This window comes from Microplitis demolitor, chromosome 10 (assembly GCF_026212275.2).
Source record: "Microplitis demolitor isolate Queensland-Clemson2020A chromosome 10, iyMicDemo2.1a, whole genome shotgun sequence".
Classification (NCBI taxonomy): domain Eukaryota; kingdom Metazoa; phylum Arthropoda; class Insecta; order Hymenoptera; family Braconidae; genus Microplitis; species Microplitis demolitor.
In genome coordinates this window covers 12,412,916-12,430,032 of record NC_068554.1, presented here as the reverse complement: position 1 = coordinate 12,430,032, position 17,117 = coordinate 12,412,916, and the positions used below count along the sequence as shown (strand labels likewise).

The following is a 17,117-nucleotide window of genomic DNA, read 5'->3' as shown; positions in this document are numbered from 1 at the left end:
AAGTGGAACAAGCACCACCTGCAGGCTTCATGGGTAAAAAGAAAGCCATGGTCAATCATCGCTACAGAAATTATGGGTCCATTACCAAAGAGTATGAAAGGACATGCCTATCCATTGTTAATACAGGACTTGTATACTAAGTGGATTGAGTTACGACCACTTAGGCGAGCTACAAGTACAGCGATAAGTGAAGCTCTAGAAGAATTAGTCATTTGGAGATGGGGTAAACCTCAAGTCCTTTTGACAGATAACGGTACAGAGTTTGTAAATAGAGACATCAGATCTCTAGCAGAGCGAGTAGGATTTAAGCATATGACAACACCACCATATCACTCACAAGCAGATCCAGTTAAACGAGTTAATCGAGTGCTCAAGACAATGATAACAGCATTCATCGACGAAAATGATCGAGAGTGGGACAAATATTTACCGGAATTTCGCTTTGCCCACAATACAGCGCACCACAGTTCCATTCAAACGAGTCCGGCTTTCCTGAACACAGGAAGAGAATTGTCAGCTACAGGTTCACTCCGACAGGAGGTGGAAGGAGAACCAGAATTAATACATGGTCCGCTCTAGGAGTGGCAAGCAAGGATGCGACAGCTAAAAAACCTGCGGAAAAGCATCGTCCACGCGTTAGACACAGCATTCCAGAGACAAGCTCATTATTACAATCGATAACACCGAGATCGTGAATATCAAGAAGGAGACCTCGTGTGGAAAAGACACTTCTCACTGTCTAATAGGTCTAAAAACGCGTCAACCAAGCTGAGTAATAAGTTCAGTGGTCCATTCACTGTATCAAAGAAAATGTCACGCACAATATATGAGCTGAATGATTTAGCAGGCCGAGTAATCGACAGATTTTCTATTCAACACTTAAAACCTTGTATACCTGCTATCTGACTTTTTTTCTGTCTCTTTCTTGCTACAGTTATGGTACGTTAAAGGCTACAGAACTTAATAAGTTGTGTGTTTCAAATTTTTCAGTAAAGCTACAGTATGTCAGAAAAAGATAAAAGAAATCGCAGGAGGAGATGGATGGCCTCGAAGAGGTGTTACTCATCGACTTGTCTGCCGACGATGACGAAGTATCGACTGCTACGAAAATGCCGGAGATGCCGTTGGGAGACGAGGAAGCGAGTAATCCCTCCCAGAGAGAGATGCTAGAAAACAAGGGGGCATCAGGCTACAGTCAGGAGTGAAAGGCTATTCAAGAAGGGGATTACGCCAGAGATACAGCTACGGAGACCGACAGCTTGTATGAGGGTCTAGCCGGAGAGCTTCCCATGAGGCTCGATGAGAACACCTTATGGGACCCTATCCGCCCATACGTCAAGTATTTGAGATAGCTTGACCACTTCAAGTCTGGTCTGCTCAAGGCATTGGGGAAAGTGGCTGTGCGTATGAGCCACCCCATAGGTTGTCCGCTCCAGGAGCTATCTGGGGTGAAGTTCAAGCGGTCCACTACAAGTGACATCCGAGACGTGGATGCCACTCGAGATTTTGAAGTACAGGTCCAGCCGTTGACATTGGTGAGTTCCAGTAATCAGACGGAACCAGCCGAGACCATGAAGAACTGATCCAGTAACTAAAGAAGTACCACCAGCGCGAACCGCCGGATCCAGTAAGGGTCGACCGAAATCACCATCAAGACCACCACCTCAATCCTTACTAGATTAGAATAAGAAGATACGGGAGAGAGAGTCGGCGCTATTAGTTCCACCAACCCCACCAAAGACACCACTGGGGAAAACATCGGTGCAAGACAGGCTCCAGCGTGCCCGAGAACCGGCACACAGCACGACACCAGCTCTAGGTCGAGAGAATAGCTCCAGTAGAAGAGGCGAAGAGAAAGCCGTTCGCGTGGCAGGGCAAGCCACGTCTTTGTTGGAACTGCCGGAAGGAGGGACATCCATTCAGCGCTTGCCCAAAAGCCAGGAAGACGTTTTGCCAGATGTGTAACAGGGCAAACTATACAGCCCGTACGTGTCCCAGTTGCGGGGAAAAGTGGAAAGCGATGGGACCGTACAAGGAGGAGTACGGAGGACATGTTCCTCGGGAGATATTGAGGAAGGCTCCTAGACATCGGGAAGACGAGCGGTCGCCTAACCGCAGTTGACCGTATTAAGATTCCGTCTCCAAGCTACAGGAAAAAGGCAATGACATTGGCGCTATCGGACTACGATTAAAGGATTTAAGATTTACGCTACAGTTAAAAGAAAAAGTATTTCGTACCTCGCTATGGCGTCGTACTTACAGTGACTTTGGCCGAGTGGAGTTATGAGAGGTTGTTAAACCGAAAGTTACAGGCAAATTTGCAAAAACCTGCATAGGTTTGATTAAAATTATGTCTCAGAACATACGCGATATCGCTACAGTTATATGTTTCAGGTCGTGGGTTCGAGTAAACAGTATTAGAAGTTTCGAGGATGAGAGAATTCGAACCACGATCATGGTAGAGAGTATCAGCAGTATAGTTCCAGAGTCAGTAAAACAAACGCATGCAGAAATCAGCTTCAGACTTCAGGATAAAGTCCAAGAAGAAGTAGATTCACCGTACCGTAAAATCTTCCTCAGGAGGACGGGAGTTGTGACGTTATTTTTCGTATGAGGGTCAAATCAACGTGAACGTCACAGTTACCAACTGATTTTACTGTATTTACGAGCATGGTAACTCAAGACTTACAATTTAGCGTACAGGTATTAACGATTTTGATACAGATTTTTGATTTAAGTTATAGTTATGACAGAGAGACTAATCTTGCCAAGTCTGGTCGCACCTAGTATTATAGTCGAATATTAGGGCGCCGCTAGAAGATGGACTCGGCCTTCCAGAACCGGATGTTGGAGGATTTTATTTTAATTAATTTAAATTAATATGTTACTCAGGGTCGTTCGTAATATTTTGTGAGTGAGAAGAGGAATCGTAGAGTAGGCTGAAATAATGTTAATTCAAATTTCATTTAATTTAAGCACCTTGTTTTATTTTCTTAACTTTTTGACAATAATTATTTCCTTATGACAAACTATGATTCCTTATGAATAACTATGATCCCTTATGACAAACTAAATTCCTTATGACAAACTAAATTCCTCGTCCCCTGGACGGTTACTTATGACAAACTAAATTTCGTCCCCTGGACGTTTTCCACACCCACACACCCACGTGAAAATATACCTCGTCCCCTGGACGGTAAACCTTATTATTTAATACCTCAATTTAAAAACATCCCCTGGATTTATAATTATTTAAAATAACCTTAACATGTCCACCGGACCTAAATCACAGACACAGTTTTTCTTTACTTAAATTATTGACTCTACTTTACTTTATTTAATTCATGACTTCATTTTCTTTTACTTAATTTCTAAACTCGACATAAAAATTTCACCAATAAAATTTCCAGTATAAAAATTTCACAACTATTTAATTCTTATTTATTTTTCCTGATCTAATTAATTCATTTATTAATTTTCACTGTCTTATTTAATTCAATTATATTTATGAATTAATTAATTCTGGTTTTAATTTAATTATAAACTAATTAATTTTCACTGACAAATTTCCCTTCAATATCTAATTCCAAAATTTATATATTTTATTTCCTCAATTTACTAAAAATTATTTTCATTATGTATTTTAACACTCAACTTAATTTACTGACAAATTAATCCGTCTTTAACTTTACTCGAGACAATTTTATCGTAATTTTCTAGCGTCTTACTTTTGATTTTATAATTTTAATTACAATTATTTTAACATTATTTTATAAATATTTTATGACTAATTTTACGACTAGAATTACGTCTAAAATTGACTAGAACATTCGGCCGGTGAACTGGCTTTGCAAGGCCTTAATTTACGATCATACACGCGGACAATTATTGTCTAGAGCGGCCGACAGGCCTGAAAACTTTTATTAAGTTATTGAATTTAATTATCAAATAATTTACGCGGAAAAATTCATTTTATTCCAGCCGAGAGGCCTCGAATAGAATAAATTCAGAGTGACTACAGAACAACGAGTACCCGGCAAAGATTTTACGGAAATATCAAAGGCGTATTCAAACTGGCCGACGGGCCTTGAGATACTGATCTTATTTACGTAACCAGTAGAATGATGTTAAGTAATTAATTTATAATTAATTCGGCCCTCTATTAATCAAATTAGAGGCCTTAATCAATTATATATTTTACCTTGCGAAATCCAGACGCGCTAAGTAATTTTCTGTTGCTGCTGTCTTGGTTCTGCTGGTGATGTCTGGAGGCCTCTCGAGTTTACCGCCTTCTCTCTCTCTCCAAATCAATTTTTCAATTTGTAACCTGTCAATAAACAGTACGTATTAGTATTGTATTAAATAATTGCTCATTGTAATTATCGGCCTAAAGGCCTAATGATTTACAGGATAGAAAAATATAAATTAATAAATCGCCTCGTTCCACGTGAAGCGTGAACGGACTTCACTATTTACCTGAGGGTTTTCTACCTGGTGTACTTGTCGTCTCGACAACTCTCTTTCTGCTTCTTTCTCGTTCCGCAGTCCATTATATCATTTCACTCCCGTTCACTATTCCGGAAACCTATTCCCACTATCTTAGACTAAGGAAATGACGAACGGACGGGCCTTAGTGATACATGCGACACCCGGTGATTAGTCGCAACACTACTCGTAACTTACGAGGTCATCGGCCGGTCATTGGCGGGAACGAAATTCAAATTCAAATTAATTTAATTATTCATGTTTATTAAATTTACCCTGTTACATAGTTAAGAATTAAATATGGAGTAACGTTTAGCTACAGTTATGGGTTTTGTTAAGAAAAATTGTAATAAAGATTTAGAATCAGAATTATGGAAATTAAATATGGAATATGGTTGGAGATTTAAAGTTTGAGATAATGATAAAGTTTGAGTTTTAGTTTACAGTTTTGGAATTTTGAGTATGGGGAGAAGTCAGTGTTACCGTGGAGCTGGACTTGAATTAGTCACCCGGGATCATCTGATTACAGAACCTAGTTCTATCCCTATGAAACTTCTTGGTAGATTGCAGAGGCCTAGCTGAATTGCTACCACTCCAGTATGTAAGGAATCTGATGGATGCAGATAAGGATCAGTTTTTTGAGTTTTGGTTTGGCAGGCCTCAACAGTAATATTGTGACCGTTGCTGTTGTGGAAGCCGTTTGGTCATTTTTAATTGTTTTTGTCTGACAGGCCTGGGAGGGCAAGCCATGACCACTTGTACCACTGAGGAAGTCATAGGTCACTTAGTTTAAGTTTTACAATCCCAGCTGAAGTCTGTTTCAGGAGAGCAACTACCAAGGATATCCATATTCAAAGTCAGGTTTAGTGAGTACGTTTGGTGAGGTATAAGCCTCCAGTTACCGACATAGTAGAGTTTGGAAATTGATTTATGAATTTAGAATATAGAGGTCAGTTATTGATATTGATAAAATTTAGTTTGAGGTTTTGAATTGTAGTGATTGAGAAAAGAGAAGTCAAAGGGAGATCTACGAAGAGAACAGATGTGAACATTAAGGTCTGGAGTTTCCAGTAGCGTTAGTAACTTTTAGATAAACTACAGCAGCCATAGCGAGTTGTGGAGCGTCAGAGAATCCATGTAATTCGATTGATACACCATTTTTTACATGATTTCAGCGATGTATCTGAATCTTCGAGATCTGATGTAGTTCATCTCGAAACAAATTCCATTCTTGAAGAAGCGACGGTGATAGCGTAGCATCCCAGTCAAAGTTCTGCAGCCAGAGCTTCTGCATGAACATCTTGGCTCTCACGATGATCGGTGCCAAAAACCCCAGTGGGTCAAACAAGCGAGCAATTTCAGATAAAATTGTGCGTTCAGTAAATGGTGATGCTTCTGGAAGTGAATAGCCGAACCGGAATTTATCCTGTGTTGAATTCCAGGTTAGCCCGAGCACTTTTACTGTACTATTCCCAAGCTCTCTTGGTGTATCTTCTTGGGCTTCAACTGGAGCGACTTGAGAGAGTAATTCAGTTGAATTACTTGCCCACTTGGCAAGCGGAAAACATCCTGTGGCACACATATTTTTTGTGTCGAGAGCAACTTGGATTGCCTCAGCGAGTTCATCTGCACCTCCATAGATGTCATCAACGTAGCGTGTGTTAGTTAGCGGTTCGACAGCCTTCGAAAATTTATTTCCTTTGTCTTCAGCGAGTTTTAAAAGTGCTCTTCCAGCGAGATATAGAGCCGATGTTGTTCCATAAGAAACAGTAGCGAGTGCAAATACTATTGGGATGTCATCTTCGTCAAACCAGAGTATGCACTGTAGATGATGATCTTCCTTGTCAACTGCAATCTGACGAAACATTTTTGTAACGTCAGTAGCGAAGAGATAGCGATGGCAGCGGATGCAAATAAGTACATCACTGATGTCAACTTGAATCTTTGGGCCCACATGAAGTATCTCGTTGACGGATACGCCAGATGTTGTTTTCCAGGACCCATTGAATACCACCCTGAGCTTGGTGGTAGTGCTCTGCTCTTTCAGAACCCCATGATGAGGCAACAGGTAGCTGTTCGTTGGTAGATCCTTTAATTTCATACGTTTCATGTGTCCCTAGTCTTCATACTCCTTCAGGAAGTCGAAGTACAACTTCTTGTAGATTGGATCAGCTTCCAATAGTTTGCGAAGACGTAGTAAAGCGTATTGTGCAGCTCTGAGCGAATCACCCAGTTGACTTGGCAAAGATTTAAGCGGCAAGCGAACGACATATCGATCATCAGACTGTCTGTAGTGTGTATTGACAAAGTGTTGTTCACACTTCTTCTTCTTCAGTATATTGTGTAGTGAATTCTGTCTGTAGCTCTTCTTGGTACCAAAACTTGTTTAGCAAGTCTTGTAGTTGATCATCAACAGCGACATGATGACGATAAGCGGTCAATTTTGATGTAGCGGTGTCCACAGATCCATAAATAATCCAGCTAAGCGATGTTGACTTAGCGATTGGTTCATTGTCACTTCCTTTTCGTATTTTAGCGTTGATTATATGTGCAGCTGGTGCTGCACCCAGAATGATGTCAATAGGTCGTGATGTCAAGAAGTCTGGATCAGCGAGTTGTAGCCCAGTTATATGCGGCCATTTCTTCTTCTTAGTTAGCGTAAATGACGGTAAGTTTACTGTCAATAGAGCAAGCACATGAGCTTGGATTGTAATAGAAGCGTTGTTGTGTAGCGAATGCAGCGTCGTCTTGCATGACCCAAGCGAATGCCCAGCTGACGCATTACCAATCCCACGTGATGGTACAGCTGCTTTACTGAGTTGAATATCCAACTTCTTGATTAGCGAATGCGTCAAAAAGGATAACTCCGATCCTTGATCGATAAGTATACGGGCCGCACATGTACTTCCTTTTAGCGAATTCAACTTAACAATAGCGCTAGCGAGTAAAACATTGAGCGAATGAGCTGAAAGCAAACTAAGTTAGCGAATTCAAACCACAAGTTACCAAAATTGGAACTATTTGTTACCTGGGTCAGCTACAGGAGCGTCCTGTACTGGTTTAGCAGCAGCACCATCGTCAAGGTGCGTTGAAATGTGATGTGACTGATCACAATGGCGGCACTTCTGCTTAGTCCTGCAGTCAGCGTAGCGGTGGCACCTTGGGTAGCAAGTACAGCGTCAGACAAGCAGTGAGACAAATTGCACATCGTGTCGATGCGTTGCATTTGCAGAGTGACTTGGGCTTCGGCGGCCATCTTGATTCAACGTGGCACACAAAATGGACGCGATGACGTGAACCCGACGATAAGTTTTCGATCTTTTTTAACTAATTGTCTTTTTTACACCGGTGTATAAAATAGATCACCCCGGGCAGCACTCTGGCAGTGCTCAGCAATGCCCACGGCACTTAGCGATTTTCACAACACAAACTGACATTACACTTCTTCTCACAATTTTTTTTTTTTTTAAATAATTTTCAATTGTTTAAATTTCGCCCTATCCAGCTCGAAGGACCAAAATGTAAAGTGATCAAATAAATCAGTTGGATCTGGGTTAGGCGAGGTGAAGTAAACAATTACAAATTACTCAGATTTTATCAATAAATAAATTATAGATTTATTTACACTTATTTACATTAAAAAATTATGAGAACTTATATTCAAGCGGATGCGACTAGAAATTAATACGCGATAGCGAATGCAAACTCAGATATTTAATTCACGTATAAATTGGCCCGTGGTCAGTAGCGGTTAACTCAACGGAAATTAATTCACTATTAATTACTAGCGAAAGAACAATTTATATATTCTCACAAAATAGCAGCCTTGATATACTGACTAAATATTGAGGATAATTCAGCGTAGCGGTTTAGTTTAATAGCACAAAAGTTATTAATTACTAAAGCGGTTCAAGCACGAGGTTGCAAATAGCAAAGACACGTTGTAGAAAAGATGAAAAAATGGTAGCGTCGTTGAGTCGTCGAGAAGCTTGGTGTCGACGTGGCAGCCTTGCTGCTGTTACATTCTGGCTTATCTATTAATTAGACAGAATAATTTTAAATTGACCAGGTTGACGTCGTTAGGGTGTCAATAGACCCCAGGTGCGTCAGCTGTTGACCTTACTTTATTTTATGCAAAAATGTTTTGATGACTTACCATGGTGGAGATTATGGGCCCCATAAGTCGGCCCAAATAATCCCTTTCTTACGTAGTTTCTTCTCCTCCGCCGGTGCGTACTCGTCCTTGCCGGTGGCCTTGAGATAGGCCTCAGAATAATACCCGTAACGAGGGTCGTGGAAAGGGATGCTCCCACTAGGCGGACGGACGGATGGAACGTCCACTGGAATCAACTGCCAACCCTCACTGATACCAGTCCAGAAGACTGTGTTCTCCCTTGATGCTTCCTCTGGACAAGACGAGCCTGGAGGGCCCGGTTCCTCCTCAAGGGCGAGTGACTCCAGCTGCTAAATAATACCACCAGAACCCGAGGGGTCACGAACATCACTCGACGCGATACCAGAACTTGGTAACTTATTAACCGGGTTTGGAATGACCAACGTTACCGGATCGAGGAGGACTTCCTCGGCAACGATCTCTAGGCGGGAACGTTGGTGAACTGAACGACCGAGATCCTCGTGGATCGTTCGAATGATCCGGCGGAACTGGGCCTTTTTGCCTGACCTTCGGCTTCTCGGCATGAATTTTTGGGATGCGGAAGGGAAGTGCTTAGACTGCCGGTATCAGCGCCCAAAACAGATGAGAGTATTAGGCTGCCGGTAGCAGCGCCCAATATGAGGTATGAGATTATTAGGCTGCCGGTGACAGCGCCCAAAGTTTAAAATAAGGAGTGCGTATTTGGTAAAGTACGGATATATATTTTTGCCTTAAAGTCCGAGTGACAAGATCAAGCCAGCAGTTTTATGTAGAGTTCTTAGCTCTTCTAGATCTTGTGATCGACTGCCTTGATTCTGTCCCTCCTTGGTATTATACATTATCAAAAGTGTTAACGTTGCATCTCAGGTTTCCTATGAGAGAATCGTCGTGGTCCGGGTCTCATGCGTCGTCATCTATTTAGACTATCCGCGAGCCACGGCGACTCTCTTATTGCAAGAGATTTCCGTTACATTGTTGGTGATGAATAAAATAATATCGCCAACAAAGTAACGATTTATTAATTTATTATTTAATTATAATTCTAAGAAGTGTCGAACCGTTTATTCGCCCACCGTGGCGAATAAATAATTCGAGACTTCAAAAAAAAAATTTCCAAAAAAAACTTTATTTAAATTTAATTAGAGCCAGAACGTAACACTGCATACAACGAATTTTCCCATTGGCTTAAAAGCGCGCCAACGGGTAGCAGTTGATAGCGAACTATCTCATTGGCTGGCCAATATAAAACGAATTATGTAATTGGCCAGCTTGTAGCGGGTTCTCAAGGCGTCTTGACACGATCCTGAGTTAGAAATTGTATGTGTCGGGCCCAAATAGTGAGTGACCCGGCATTATTCTGACCTTCAGTCAGTAGCAAGTTCGGCGACTCCCAAACCGAGCGGAAATGCACGAAGCTTGATTCAAACTAATCAAGCTCGTGACTGAACCATAGACGATTACCTTAATCAAGTTTGAAAATGATCTGAAACGTTTTGAAATTATGGCTGTTTGAAATATTCATGATTTTTCGTAAAAATCAGTTTTTAAACACTGTTAAAGCTTATATAACTCTGAAACTAATGTTCATAGACGATTTCCGTAAAAAGTATCTGAAAGCTTGTCTAATAAGCTTTAATTTATGACCTTAAAGTTTATGTTTTGACCATTTCTGTCAATAATTTGATAGCCTTGAAAATTTTTATGGAATTAAAAATGTTGAAAATATGGTTTTTATTCTACATAACTTAAGCATTTCCCATAATAATCCAATTTCGTCAGTTGTATTTTGATGTGAACAAAATAACCTTTTAATTTCACATCTATTTTCTATTTTAAAAGTATCTATTTTATCACTAATGGTATTTCAAATGTACCTGTACGCTTTATGATTGACATTTTTACTGTTTTATGATACTTTCAAAGCATTGAAAATTTTTTTTAATATAGAAACATGCATTTTTAATGGTTTTAAGTCTTAATATATTATGCACTACACATTTAAATCTATTTCTATTAAATTTTTTTTGTCGCTAATAATATAATCTTTTAATTTGTTGGCACTGAAAGATAATCTTTTGTTAATAGTAATACCGTTAAGTGATAGTAACCATTTAAATATTAACTAAACATTGTAGACTATGAATATAGCAATACTTTATTTGCGAAAAGATTATATTGGTATATTGTCTATACAATGTTCTGTCAAATGAATTATCTGAAGTCCCTCGAGAAATTTCATACCTTGACTACACACTAACATGTTTCACAAGATATTCCTGTACGAAATTAACTCATTCGATAGATTAAGTGAGAAATCTACCTTTCATTCCGGCTGCCGAATGGTCTTTTCCCTTTTTTGATCGATCATTTTTCACGAAAATACAGACTTCTAAAAATCGCTAAAAATTTTATAAAATTTTCTTGTTCTTTTAATTTTTTAGATAAGTGTATTATATTGTATTATATATTATATGATATTTACATAAGTACGGATAGTAACAAATAAACTCAAATAAACCGATGGTTTATGACTTAACCCTCAGCGGCCACACCTTACCCATGCCACATTACGATCACACGGGGTAACTCCCTTTTTCTGAAAGTTTAGTAACCAATTTCTTGGAAAGGTATAAGACCTTTAATTCCACTTTTTCTAAACCTGGGGTGACTAATCACTTCATTTGGCGGTTAACGGTTAATCCTCAAGAGCACAGTCCTATGTTTTTTCATAAAATATCTATTTATTGCCGCTATCTCGCCAGCTGAACTAAATTACTTCATTACCCCTTCGGTCCCAAATACTTTCCCATGCCTTCCTCAAGCCCATGTATTTCATGTATTGTGTTGCCGTCGTACAGTGCTTCGAGAGTTCTACCCTTTTCTATTCTCTATTGGTCTTTCTCTTAGTTTCTCTTGTTCGTTCTATCCTTTTTCCTTCGCATATTTGCCTCTCCTGTTTGTTTTCCGCTTGCCAATCAGATGTCCAAATTTTCCGAAGATACCCCCAGCTGACCTTTTTCCCGGCCACCCTCGGGGACTCTAACATCATGACCGAGGACTTAGACAAAATTCTATCTGTAAGAGGACAGGGACTTATAAACTATCAGCTGACCCGATCTGTCGAGATTTCATTTGAACTCTCTCCACTATTTTAAATACCTTTCGTGGAGACTCGCCAAGATTTCTCCGTAATAACAATACCGTATTCATACTTCGATCAATAAAGATCGGGAATTATTGTTTGTTTCAATTGATCATTTACCACAATTCATATTTATATCCAAATTTCATTTTAATTATTTTTGTTTTGTATTATTGTAAAATCTAACCTGTGTGTGCTACCAGTTCACTCACCAGATGAAAATCTAGTCGACACCGTCGCCAGCGCTGGGGAGAATGTTCAGTCACGAGTTTGGTTAGTTTAAATAAGCTTCGTGTATTTCCGCTAAGTCCAGGAGCTGCCGAATTCGCTGCTGACTTCAAGGTCAGAATAGTGACAGGTCACTCGTTATCTGGGCCCGAGATAAAAAATTTCTAGCTCATGGCCGTATCTAGACGCCATGAGAACCCGCTACCTTTTATATTGGCTAACCAATGAGAGACTTCGCTATCAACTACTTCCTGTTGGCGCGCTTTTAAGCCAATCGAAAATTCGTCTTATGCAGCAAGGCTGCAACGTCAACACCAAGCGTCCAAGACGACACAACGACGCTTCCATAATTAATTATTCTACAACGTGCGTTCTTACGTACAACCTCATGTTCTCAAACCGCTTTGATAATTCAATTCTTGTGTGATAAACCTAAACCGCTACGCTAACTTCTCTTTGTATTTAGTCAGTAAATTAAGGCTGCTATTTACTGAGAGTAAATTAATTGATCCCTGCGTATAATTATTTTATAGATAATTATTGCATTGCTAACCACTATTGACTACGTGCCAATTTAATTATACATGATTCTTTTCTTTTGCATTTGCTATCACGTTATTATTTAGTCGCATTCGCTTTATGAGTTAAGTTTCTTACAATTTTAAGTGTATATAGTGTAAATAAATATTAAATTTATTTATTGATGAAAACTAGGTAATTTTTAATTGTTTAAATTCCTCACGCCTAAACCAGATCCATTTCTTTTATTCGCTCATTTTACATAAAGTCTCAGTTGAAATGATGTTCTAATAAATTTATATTTATTAGTTAAATTTATTTATTTCGGATTTCAACCCTAACAGACCAAAAACACGGTAAATTACGATAAATTCACCGTAAATTACGAAAAACCCGGTAATTCACCGTAAAAATACCGCAATTTACGGTAACTCCCACTGAAGTTTTACGGTAGACATACAGTAAATTATCTGTTTAATATAGTAAATTTACGGTAAATTATGCCCGCCTGGTATGGAATCATTTTGCTTATTTCATGGTTGTATATTAATGAAGATATTGCCCTAAATCTATGTGATTTCAGTATAAATTGAATATAAATTCGATTCGGAATGGCTGTTATTTCAGCGTCAATTAAGTATTAAAAAGTTGAAGCTATTCCGAAAAAATGGGATAATCTGGGTATGAAGAGTATAAGTTGTTAAATATACCGTAACTAACTCAATTTCTGCTGTACTGAAAATATATCCAAAAGTAACACCAATTATTGATATAAACAGATTCGGTAGAGATATCATTAAGTGGTTATGATATTCATCATGTAATTAAGTAATAGTTAGTAATTTAGTAGTAATGATTGATATATATTAATTTACGATTCGGCATAATAACTATTACTATTGTATATTTCAACTACACGACAAATATTTTGCGGATATCACATGCCAGTATTGGCGTAAATGCCGCAGGGAAAAAAGAAAACTGGAATCAGATAGTAACGCAGCGCTTCATAAACAAAACTGTAAAAGTTACAGCTTAGCGCCACGCAGTTTGTACTACATTTTAAGTTTGAAACATTACAGTTTCACAATGTATTTAATTTACTTACTCACACTGTAATATTTCATGAAAATTATAAACGTATCATTTGATATGCTTTAAAATTCACGGTTCCTCTAACTTTTACGGTAAAAGTGTCGAGTATGTCAATATACGAAAATAGGATGTAGGAGGTTAATGGATGTGTCTTATCACTAGATGAATGAACAATTAATTAAACTTACAGTTGGTTTATTCAATATAATAAACTGTCAGGATACAAGATTTGGCTGAGCTGGAGACCAGATTGTTGATTGAGATTCGATTCATATTAAATTGTTGTTGGTTGAAATTTAGTTCGAAATAAATTGTTGTTAGGTGGCTTGATAGTTGGTTACGGTTCTTGAATGTTGAAAATCGATGATGTAAATGAGCAAAGGGGTTCACTTATACTGGGTAGTTGGCAATCTGTCTGAATATACACTTTTAGAATGACGAAATTTATTTAAATGTGAATAATAGAGTTTAAAACAGCAACATTATTCAATAGAAATACTTTAATTGATTAAATGATCTATGATATTGAAAAAAATAATTAAAAATCGAAATTATTTTCAAAATGATTCAATTAAATTGTATAAATTCTGAATTTAATTAGTAAAGACTCGAACAAAGAAATCAAATTTTAATATTTTAAAACAATAAGATTATACGTAATCAAGAGCTTGATAATTAATAGGCGTAGAGGACTAATTCGCGGCGGTTTTTATAGGCGCTATCATAGGCGAGGGGTAACACGCGCAGCCTTGATTTGATTTTGTTACCAAAAACTAGTGTTATTAAGATGAGTTGAATATTTGCGGGGTGTGGTGTACAAAGAAAGCGCACGTGAACATCTCGGATAGAAGCTTTTAGAACAATGACTCACACCCAAAAAAATACCCGAGTCTCATGTAAATAGATAGGGATTATTTTAGTTTGTTAATTATTCATTATTAATTAGATTTATGATTTAAATGGTTACGGATTATCAATCCCTGGGGTTTTATCCTTAGATTGATTACATTTATTTTCTTCTATCGTTATCGGTTCACATGTTACAAGCATTTTTATTTATTATGGGATGATTATTAATTAATCTAAAATTGTTATGGGTTCAGTTAAATAAGAGGAACAATAGGATTACAATGGTGCTTTTAACTTGTCATTACTCTAATTATTTATCAAGTTATTCGGAGTTGAACATAGATATAATTATATGTGTTAGTGAGATCGACAGAACAAGTCACGAGAAAAAGCGATAGAAGATGAGTCATGAGACTGGCCTTAAAAGGAGGTTTTATAAATTTAGATCAGTGTTAGTAAATGAGCCTTATTTTTGATTATTAATTACTCGTTGTAGATATTAAATAATCCGGAAATGGTTGTGGCTTGCTTGGATGAGATATATATAAGAAGAGAATCAAACATTATGGCGTTTTGAATTTATCATTATTTCAATTATTTATCAAGTTATTCAAATAGAAGTTATTGTTTTTTCCATATGTGTTAGTGAGGTACACGGTGGCACGCGTCACAAGCAATAGTAATAACAAAAAAAAGATGAGTCATAAATCACACGTTCGAAGAAATTTATAGATCTAGATCAAGGTAATTGGAGGAGTTTTATTTTAAATAATTAATTGCAGATTAAACGAAATAGTAGATTCCTTGATCGATCTCTGGTGTTTAGTTAGTTGATATAGTAGTTTTTATCTAATCTCTCATTCTATTTTCCTTTACCCACTGGTTTATTATTCTTCTCTCGTGTTGTTATAGATAGGTGGCTATGAATCTAGTCATTATCTATAGGATGTTAAAATTTTATTATTATGACTGTGTGCTCTGCTGCGATATGTTATGATTGTCCGATAATAGGTAGTTAGTTGTTATCTTATTTATTTTCTCGTAGAATATTGCGTCTTAATTATGAATGTTTTTTTTTATTATTACGTTTCCGGTGATATAGGGTTCCTGTGTACATCAACAATTTTGACAGCTCATCTGACCTTCGATATATTTAATTTTTAATTTATAATTTTCATCTTTTCTATATATATATATATATATATATATATATATATATATATATATATATATATATATATATATATATATTTTATTTTGTTATATAAATATGTCACTTCTGTATTTTTGTATGTTACGCCGTAACATTGTACGGTCTAAAATTTCAAGACGTAAAATGTAAAACTTACAAATTCGAATGCAAGTGATTTCATAGAATTGAAACACGAATTTTCAATTTTCAATCATTAATGAATGGTCGTCAAACTGCGAAAGTAATAAAAATTAATTTTTGATTTTATGAAACTTAATAACGATACTTTGAAATGTCGTTTTACTATTTTTACATTCTAAATAGTAAAAGTTCGTGATTGCTAAGACATTAATGATGCTTAATATTGAAATTTTTAAAATTACAGTGTGAGATGAAATAATTTCATTTCCTACGTTAAAGTTTATAATTGATTGCCCGCACTGTAAATCTTATTGAACCACTTGACAAATTTTCTTTTCGGTACTGTATTTTTCACATAACTAAACAGTTATTTTTACAGTTTAAAAAAGAAATAAATAGTTTTTAAAAAAAGAACTTGCTGTGATCAAGAGGTAATAATTATTTAAAATTTTACTGTGTCCGATTTACATTTTCAAACTGTAAATATTACTGCTTAATTTACAACTAATTTTTTACTGGATAAAATTAAAGAATTACAGTATACATTTTAACTCTTGTAATTTTGAATATGACGGGCTTGTATTTACATTTTATTCTGTAATTATTCCAGTTTTTTTTTCCATGCATACTGTATGGTATCGAAAATTTTTATTCATTGTAAAAGTGTATGCATAAATGATTCAACCACTGCAGGAATTATAACATTGGCGACAGTTGTATAGCTTTGGTGGTAGTACGATAGTATACATTATTTTAGTTATTATTTTGGTAAAGTTACATTTATTATTTAATCAAAGTGTACTGCACACGAAAAATTAATTCAATCACAATGTGATGATAATCACTATCATAAAATTCTCAGCGTGCAGAAATTATTCCGAATCTTAAGAAAAATTTCAAAATTAAATTTTTTATTTTTTTTTACAGGGAAATTTTAACACTGAAAGATGGAGGTGAAGTCGCTTTAGACTGGGTAGATAACCATTGTAATAATTTATCACCAATTGTTATTATTTTACCTGGATTGACTGGCACTAGCCAAGCAGAATATATTAAATGTCTTGTAACAGGTGGACGTGAAATAGGAGTTAGATGTGTGATTTTCAATAATCGTGGTCTTGCTGGCATTTCTCTTAAGGTATAGTATTAAACTTCAATTTTATTTTTCAGTTGATTTAACTGAAAAAAAAAATCTGAAAACCACCTGACCCTGTGGACCAGTCTCAAAACTCCCTGCTGTTTTTGAGCTCATCAAGCTCGAAAACATTATTCATTGTAAATTTTTGAGCTCTTCAAACTTAAAAATCTATTAG

At 36.9% G+C, this 17,117-nt stretch overlaps 1 protein-coding gene across 2 annotated transcripts in view; it reads left to right on the top strand.

The window, feature by feature from the left end:
* LOC103573581 (phospholipase ABHD3) overlaps positions 1 to 17,117 on the top strand; it is a 172,044-nt gene that overhangs the window by 39,617 nt on the left and 115,310 nt on the right. For both annotated transcript variants that reach the window (XM_053742508.1, XM_053742509.1), the window contains one exon: positions 16,732 to 16,942. In XM_053742508.1, coding sequence (XP_053598483.1) covers positions 16,732 to 16,942 — 211 coding nt within the window. The remainder of the gene's footprint in view (positions 1 to 16,731; positions 16,943 to 17,117) is intronic.